Source organism: Gavialis gangeticus, unplaced genomic scaffold (assembly GCF_001723915.1).
Source record: "Gavialis gangeticus isolate Ggan-Ray unplaced genomic scaffold, GavGan_comp1, whole genome shotgun sequence".
Taxonomy (NCBI): Eukaryota; Metazoa; Chordata; order Crocodylia; family Gavialidae; genus Gavialis; species Gavialis gangeticus.
Window position 1 is genome coordinate 121,399,622 of NW_017729032.1, and position 9,508 is coordinate 121,409,129.

At 41.1% G+C, this 9,508-nt stretch overlaps 1 protein-coding gene across 5 annotated transcripts in view; it reads right to left on the minus strand.

Moving 5' to 3' along the window:
- Positions 1-9,508, minus strand: part of ABCC4 (ATP binding cassette subfamily C member 4) — a 351,018-nt gene that overhangs the window by 220,503 nt on the left and 121,007 nt on the right. For 4 of the 5 annotated variants that reach the window (XM_019524314.1, XM_019524312.1, XM_019524313.1 and 1 more), the window contains 2 exons: positions 4,570-4,695; positions 1,209-1,458 (listed from right to left, as the gene is read on the minus strand). In XM_019524314.1, coding sequence (XP_019379859.1) covers positions 1,209-1,458; positions 4,570-4,695 — 376 coding nt within the window. Of the gene's footprint in view, positions 1-1,208; positions 1,459-4,569; positions 4,696-7,905; positions 7,987-9,508 lie in introns of those variants that run through there. The other variant, XM_019524316.1, reaches the window with a different exon arrangement.

Consider the following 9,508-nt stretch of genomic DNA (forward strand, 5'->3'; position numbering starts at 1 on the left):
CTCAGGTCCCTTCCAACCCTACAAACTATGAAACTATAAATTGAAGCACTGGGTCTTTAAAAACACCGCTTCAATTTAGGATGAAGTAAATCCTCATGGGTGTACCCAAGGGTCAGACCTGACCCTTACCTGGCTCTCTGGCAGCAGGGAGGGGAGGGCAAGCTGCTGGCAGACCAAGTGGTCCCTGGGGTGAGGGGAGTGGGGGAGCTGGTGCTTCCCTTCATGGCAGCTGTGGCACCCCCCTGACAGCACCCACCCACAAGCAACCGGCCTGAGCAGTCCCAGAGGACACCGCAGCTGCGAAGGAAAGCACCAGGCCCCCATGCAGCTCAGGCAGGCAGTCTTTGGGGGGGAAGGAGGGGCAGAAAAAAGATCAGGCTCACCGCTTTTTTTCCCCTTCAGTAAAGCCTGCTTGCACAGGCTGCCACCAGGCTGCCTGCACGGGTTACCTGCTCAGCCCCTGAGTCCCCAGGGGACAGCAGGGCAGGCCCTATGAGAAGAGGCCCTATGAGGAGAGGGTCGTTTGACCCAGTCCTCTTTCCTGCCATGGCAGGGGGTCGGACTAGATGATCTGCTCAGGTCCCTTCCGACCCTAGAAACTATGAAACTATGAGATGCACAAGGCCTGGTGCTTCCCTCCATGCCAAACTGAACCAGATAAATAAAAGGCAGAGATATTCTATTTTCCTTCGTCCCCAAGTCATGTAACGTGCATTACACAGCCGACATATGCAAACAACCTGCCATTAAAGCGTATTACACCACCAACTCATGCAAACAGTTGCACCATTAAAGCGGTGCAAAAGGGCATTAAGCCATTTTAAAGGCCAATTTTGTGTCTTATGCAAATGGCCTTTGTCTTGTGTTTGCACCCTAACTTGTTGACAAAACTACTACAAGGTAATTAATCCCAGCTACTTTCCATGATTGCCATGGCAATACAAAGTATATGGAGTACACAACTCTACTTCTCCACATTCCTTTGCACACAACCAAATTCTTCTTTGTTCCATATCTTCCATGCACCTTTTTTTTTCCCCAGGTGGTACCATATATAAAGGTATTCAATTCTGGACATCAGCTACGTTACAGAAATCCAAAACTCTACAAACCACATTAAGAAATCACTTTTGTTGGAAATGCTAAAGTATATGATGGAAAGTAAAGTAGTAAATATATCTGTAATGAATTAAATCTAAAGACTGTACCTTGATTCGCCGTATGCTAACCACTGCTTCAGATGCTCTCTCAATAGCCGCAGGGAAGAAGAGAGTTACTGTCAGTCTTACTGCACCATACAGTGACACCGCAACAAACACCCGACTTGCAGAGATAACATTGCCAAGTAGAACATATGTCATGAAAGTCATAAAAACTGTTATTTTGCTTGCAACAAAGAAAGATGCCAAGTTCAGTCCTCGAAGGTAGGAGCTTTTAAGAACCATGGAAATTTCCTTCCTAAAAATGCAAAACAAAATTCACCAGATTCAAAAACATTGGTACACTACATCATTCATAAGGCTCCTCTCTCATGACTACTGCTTTCAACAACACAAAACACCTCAGTATCAGTAGCAGCATTTTATTATTAAGTACTAGAATTTGTTTTAAATCCTTTGTGATGCAGGTAAAAAATGGACAAGCACTGACTGAAAGAAAATGTTGCGCTTGGGAAATACAACAAGAACAGAGACTTTCAGATAAAGATGAGAATAATAGTCAAATACAAGATTCTTTAGTTTGAGCTATAGCAGGGTAATCCACCTGGCAGCTCACAGAACCACAGGGGGAGCAAATCAACCACACCTTTGTGGCACCAGGGGGAGGGGCTCACATGTCAGCAAGGGTTGGGGGTTTATGGTATTCCCATGGTAGGAGAGCTGCAAGCAATAAGAGGCCTGGGCCCATAACTTGTGCAGCATGCAGCCTCTGGCCACTCTGAAGTTGGGAAGCCCTGAGCTATAGAAAAGGAAAGTGCCAAATCAAAGACTATTTTATTAAAAGGTAACATAAAATTAAGTATTATCATTTATCAGGATACTAAGCATCACTATGAACTGTTCTATTTGCCAACAATTTTAAATTCTTCACTTGTTCTTAGGTTTTTTTTTTCATGAGTTTTCTTCCAGGAGTAAAGACAAATATATTCAGTTACATAGTCTGAATATCCAGAGACTCTCTCTCTCACCATTTGCAATATCAAGTAAAGTTAATCATATAACGCCTATTAAGAAATAAAACAGTTTAAAAATGATGCAGCCTTGAGCTCATCGGTGATCTCACCTATGAAGATAAGCTCACCTATGAAGTGTTGGTTCAAAATAACCATGTAGTTGGTTAACTGTCTAATCAGTTGCTGGCTAAATCATAGCACCTTCAATATTCCCTATTTTTATTTTAGATTTTCCATCTCTATAGGCTTAGACCTCTTTTTCTAGCTTTTCCCTCTAGGAGATGTAGGTTCCCCTACTGGCAGGCTGGATCTGTGACCTCTATACCAGTTATTTTGCCAGCCACTATGCCAGCTAACTGGAATTTAGTAGGCAGATTTAGCCTGTTCAGCTAATGTGCCTCCCTGTAATGACTTGAAGGCTTTTGGAACAGATACTTTTTCAAACTTGAAAGCTCTAAAAATTTAACTTTAATTGCCAATTGTAAGATTAGTCACCCAGTCTGATCCTAGCTACTCTACCCGAGTTCACAATATGGGATATGAATACCAACAATTATTCAGGCAGCATAAACAATTAGCGTATGACAAGGGTGATAGTTACTTTGTTCTGCATTTTCTAATTCCAGCAAGATTCTGCTTAAATTTATTCATACCTATTACTATTTTTTTCCAGTTTATTTTCTACTAATTAGTGAAATTCTAATCAGATTGCTTTCCTTTGGGACCTCCATTTCAGGGTTAGGAAGTCAAGTTGTAGATCATCCCACATAAATCTAATGAATCTGTCACTTAGAAGAAGGCTGTTCTTCTACAGAAGTTAAGGAACTTTCCCACTATAGTTGCCAAACTAGCTGTATTGACAGACTTTGAAAGAGTTCAACCCCCTCCCACCAATTTATGAGCTCACAACTGCTGGCCTATAATCCAAAGTACACTGTCAACAACATTCATATACAGACTACTAGAGCTAGGCCTAATCCAATTAGTTTCTAAATTCCTAAATGAAATGGTTTCCCATACTTCATTAATCCTTAATAATCCTTTCTGAAATCCATAGAAAATGATGGAGTTTTGTGTGTTAGTCCTTAAAAAGATAGTACGATTCTCAGATTATTTGTATTGAACTGCCTGACAGTACAAAGTTAAATCAAAAGGTTGGCTTCATGAGAGAAACCAGCAAAACAATGGCAAGGGTAAAATGCTATCTTAAGAAATGCCAAGGACCCTTGAAGAATGAATGGTGAAGCTCCAGACTGGGAAAAACCCCTTTCTACTTCCATTCAACCTAGAACAGCTTACTCTTTTCAAGGCTAAGCTAAGTATCCTTCCTATTGATTTATTATACTACAAGACTGCAAGTGCTGGAAAGGGGTGGGGATTCAGCAAGTTGGGAGAAGCTTTGGAGGGAGTGTTACTGAGAAATGAAGAGAAAGGGATCCAGAAACTACAGCAAACAGGCAATTTGCTTCTTCCATCCTAGAGGTGGAGGTAGCTGGGAGATTGCAATGAAGGAGTAAGACAGGTGTTGGCAACATTTTCTGGGTAGCATGACCCAGCTCAGGTCTAAGCGGGGTCAGTGCTAAGACCCAGCACTTCTCCCCACCACCCAGCCATGGCACGCATGAATGAAACTCTCTCCCACCCAGTGAAGGCAAACCCCTGTATCTCTCTGCCAAACACTACCAAAGCCCCAACTCCACAGGCCAGATCTGGCCCATAGGTTGCCAACTGCTGGATCAAAGTATGCTCCAGTTGCTCTGTACTTTGGGCAAAAAAATAAATAATGCTCTGTTTTGAATCATATTAGTCAGTCTCTGTCAGGCTCATAGAGTCTGCTTTAAAAGTGCCACATTTGGCTGGCCTATCAGGTTGCCATGGTGGGGAAAAATAGCACTGTGGCTGAGAAATATAGACCCAGAATAACTGAATCCCATGGCCACACACTTCAGAAAAATCTGAAAGCCAGGCCTATCACTTAAGGAGTTCATACAAGAGATACAAAAAGGGATCAAAATATAGCATCTGCAGGTTCTAAATTTATAGCTACAATAAGAAAAAAACTGCTTCCACATACTTGTGGTGAAAGGAATTCTGCAAATTAAGGTATGGAGATCTAGCTGAGATGGCTGGGGGGATGAAATTCTTTAGGAATAGAGAGACTCAATGTATATTCACACTTAGGTGAAACAGGATTCATAAATATCAAAGGAATTGTTTTTTCTGCCCTTAAGAGAAACTTCCCTCTTTATGTACAGATGAAGTAAAAAACTACAAAGCTATACAAGGGTTTTTTTAATGAAATCCTTGCATTTTAAAGCAGCAAAGAAAGTATTTAACACCCAAAAATGCATATAGATCAAATATCCAAGCCTAACTTTCAGTGCAACACTGATTACCTTCTTATAGTGTTCACAAGATCTGCAAATGCTTTTTCCCAGGCATACATCTTTATTATCTTTATACCAGTTATGACTTCATTCATGGTCCTTATCCTGACATCTGTAAAGGCTGCCGTTCTGCTCCTGAAATTGATAGAAAAATTGCAGATTCTTAATTAAAATGACTTCTGTATTACCTTAGGCTGCATGTGGGCATTTAAAAACAAAACAAACAAACAACACAGTGTTTTATTTTAAACTCGGTGTGCTCCTGCGCATAGGCCAGTGCATGCTCAGAAGAGGCAGTCCATTAGTTGAACCAGCTTGCCCAACATCTGCATAGACTGGATGCGTTAGTGGTCGTTGATTGTAACCATGTTGGTCTAAGGACACAGGCAGATAAGTTCTTTGGACAGACGTGATATCTTTTATTAGACCAACTGAATTGCTGGAAAAATTGTTCTTTGCAAGCTTCCAGGCATAAACCCCCTTCTTCAGGCATAGGTTGTTTGTACCAAAAATTTGCAAAGAACAATTTTTCCAACTATTTAGTTGGTCTAATAAAAGATATCACATCTACCCAAAAAACCTTGTCAACACATTAGTGAGGCTTTTTCAGTTCTTTTATCGAATACCTGACTGAATCCGCTATTAGATAAAAGCACCATAAAGCGCTGCTGAAGCACCCAGTCTAAACATATGCTATGGAGCTGAGTCAAAGTAACACACCAGTTCTTCTGGTAAAGCGTGTTTTTTGGAGGGATTTTTGTTTTTTTTAACATCTGAAAGAAGCAATAGTTTACAAATTAAACCAGGTTTCTCCCTATTTACTAAAAAAAAGGACTCCTATACTGTAAGGCTATATTAAATATAGCCCAATATTACCTGAGCTGCCAGGGAACTGACCAGCATTTGCATGTTCCAGAATTCTTTGTACAAGACCAATCACATGTATTACTGTGCACCTATATGTGTGATTCTATGCTCTATTAAAGAAACACAATATTTCTGCACAGAAAAGAAAATTTCATTTTAGCCACCATATGAACAATGGCCAAGAAAAGTTAAGCTAATAATGAAAACAGGCCTCAAAGCATGACATACAGAAGAATTTTTCCCATGCTTTAATAGACAAGATTTTAAAAATATACTGGGCATTCAAGTAGCAAAACAATTTGGTTTCAAAATATCAAGAGACATCCAGGATCACATGCTGAGGCAACATCTTTCTGTAAATACAGAGCAGGAAAACAGAGGCTTTTGAAGGTATCATAGAACAGAATTAAGTTAAATTCCTGCTGCTACAATCTCTTTGTGAAGCTCAACATTCCTTTTAATACTAACATGTTTGTTATCATTAGACCTGTCGAGGAAACTCGCATCAAAAATAACGTTTGACAAACAAAAGAGAATTTCAAGGGGGATTTTTTCAGTTTTCGGACCCTATCCAAATAAAAAACAGTCTATGCTCAGAGTAGTTGGCATGTCAGCAAGGTAAAAAGGCCAGTTCCTTGAAAAACAATAGTATGATATGATATAAGGACATCCAGCCCATGGCCGTGGCAAGGTTGCACACCCCAGCCCATGCCAGAAAAATCCTGCCAATGTCTAATTTAATAAATTTTAAAAACGTGGTTTAAGTGTGCTAAAAACACACTAAATTCATTTAGGTAGAGGGATAAAAGAGTGTGCCTACTTAGTTATTACACCAGACTTTGTTTTGACATCTCATACATTTTATTACTAAGTAATTTGGTATAATTTCTTAACTCAGCTTTTATTAAAAACAAAACAAAAGCCTGGCAGCACTGTTTGGAGCACTGGCACAGAAAGCACTAAAGGAAATTGCTGGCATGTCCATTCAGCCCAGATATCCTGTTGCTTTGTCCATAGTAGTGCTTCAACTGTTGTGGCTATTATAGGCATTGCAGAGAAGAGTGAACGGCTGAGAGAATCCATGGCTTGTGGAAACACAGGAACGCCACTGTGGTGCAGCATGCCAGCATAATATAAGATAACACTCCCCCATGCAGTGCAGTGGCAGGGGAGAGGGAAAGGAAGAGGAGGGGCACATGGCACAGCATAAAGGGCATGCACATAGTATGGTGCATGAATGGAGAAGCACTTACTGCACATACCATGGAGGGAGTACACAAGGCACAGCATGCAGGGCACAATGGCCTCAACACAGTGCAGGGGGTCGGGGGCCAGTGACACACAGCCTACATGGCATGTAGTCCTGGGGGCAAAAAACCCATGTACCATTTGGCCAGGGGGCCTATAAAAATATTGTTCCATGAGCTGTGGTGGAATTATCCCAGTTTTTAACAGAAGATTGGGCCACAAAAAAAAAGATGACAGCTGTAATCATAAAACATGCACAGTCTAGGTGGCAATGTTGCTGGCAGTGGAAAAAGTATGGAGAATTTTCTTAAATATACCTAAATTATGCAAGACGGAAGACTTCTCATTTGTATTTTGTGCTGCTCCTACATATCAAAACATGACAGCGTATTCTGATGATGGCTAGCCCAACAATCCCATATAACAGAAATCATCTTCAATTTTTCTTTTACAAACAACTACAAAGTTACACTTTCAAAGAACCTTTAATGAGAATGCTACAATTGCATAGTTAAGGAATAAGAAGTCAGGAAATCAATATTAAAGGTTACTCATACAACCTTGAGGTTTTTCATTGTTTTTATTTATTATACAGTCTTCAGTTTCATAATCAAACTTCTTAAATAACACAGTATATGCCATACCTTTTGTACAACTTCTTATTATGTACCACTATCTGCACTACTGTATAATACTGTATACCCAAAGGGTATAGAAGTCATTTATGTGAAAATTACACTGGTCTTATTCCTACTCAAAATGCTCCAGATTAACAGTCCAAATCCTGCAAACATCCACACACTTGAAATTATATACTGAAGACAACAGTACTTTTAAATGAGTCCAGTCACATGCACAGGTATTTGCCACTTTGGGGACATGAGCATAATGCTGCGAAATAGTGGAATAAAATATAGCTGGCATGCGTACCCCAGCTAAGACTGCTCTGAAAGCCCTAATCCTACAATTAGCTTTGCCCACACAGTTCCATAATGACTTCCATGCTTTCATAGGCACTTGCAAGAGAAGCCTATATTATCTACTCAGTTGGTTGCTTCATTCTTAGAACTATAAATAAAAAGAGCCACACACATGTGTGCAGGCAAGCATTCTTCCTAGTTAACAGGCTACTTTTAACTTAGCTACATTGCACCCAAGGAAATGGCTCCTGTCAACTGGGGAAAAAAATGTAATAGTATGTGGCCACTGACTAATTATTAAAATACATACCTTAAATAGAAGACAGTCTCACTTCGTTGTATGACCCTGGGCAAGTCACTTTATGTCTCTGAGCCTCAGTTTTCCCATCTGTAAAATGGGGATAATAATGCTTAGCACTTTGATATCTATGGATGTGAGCACTATTTAAGTGCTAAGTATTATTGGTATGAATATAGAAAGCCTAAAGCAATTATTTAATATAGTTTTATCACAATGTATCTGCATTACGTACCTAAAGTTGTTGGGGAAAATCATACTTTTAGAAATTCTATTTGATCATGTAAAATGAAGACTGTATCATGAAGACTACATACAAGAAACAGTTCTGTGAGTAACTCCAATATTGATTCTTCCACACTTCTGAAGGTTTAGCCATGCAGTAGCCATGCCAGTTTGGCTATGTTCCCAATATTCTACCTTCAAATCAATTTTAAAAAGAAATGAAAGCTAATACTTCACAACGCAGTTTTATTCATAATAAAGACAAGGCATGAAAACATTCACAGAGAGTACACCCCCAAGATGATCTATAGCAAAAAGGTGTGCTCAAAACAGAAATAAGAGTGAACAGATGAAAAATAAACATTTCAGTAAGACAAAATTAGGTATCAAAGAGTTTGCACCCATAAAAAGAAAGGTTATAAATTCTGAAAGCAGGGTGGAGGTTTTTTTGTTTTTTGGGTGTTGGGGATTTGTTTGACTGGTTGTGGGTGGGAGAGGGGTTGCGGGGGGGTTAGCTAAAATGTTTTAATTCAGGAAGCCAGAAGGCTCCTGTTACTCTTAAGAGGAAACTGCAGCAGGGTGAGCTAGCTCAAGGAAAGCTAGCAGCTAAAGAGCTAGCTACTTGCTAGCTGAGGTGTAGTCAAAAGCCAGCAGTAGCAGACAAAAGGGACAGACAAGCCAGGCTACTCAGGACTAAGAGCTGCAACCAGCAGCTAAGCAGGGTCAGGATGAACATACCTGTGATGGCTGCTGGGTCACCTGACTGGAAATGGGCAGGGCTTGGTGTGTATATATGCTCAGGGCCTGAGTCTACACAGCTATTCTGGCCCTAGAGGCTACAATGGAAGACGCTCCAAAGCAGGAGGGCCCAGGAAAGCTCCTAGCTGGTACTGGTGCCACTTTGCAGGGGAATGTGACCCAGGATAACATGTGACCCTGCTATTTACATTCAGACCCAGAGTGAGTTAGTTGGTGTTATAACTAAAGAGACTTATGCCTTTGTCATAATTTATACTGGTGGTTTGGGTTTGGGACTAGTAGGGGTGCTATGGAGGTCCCAATAGTGTCCTGAGCCCACCTAGGGCTGAGGGGCCCCTGGACATGGTGTGGGCTTGAGCCTTAAAAGGTGGCAGTCCAGGGAAGGGCTGCAGCTGAGCACAACTCCAGCCAGATATGGCCAGGGGCCCAGAGAGAGCCAAAGCAGGCTTGGAGCCGAGAGAAGGGCTGAGACGAGGCCAGAGAGCCCAGAATGAATGTAATCAAGGTAAGAGCTGGTGCCTAGAAGCCAGGTCCAGTACAGCGAGCCCAGGCTAGAAGGCCCAGCTAAAGAAAAGGGGTGGAGGCTGAGAAGGCCGAGGCTCTGACAAGGGATGCTGGGGTCTCTGATTTA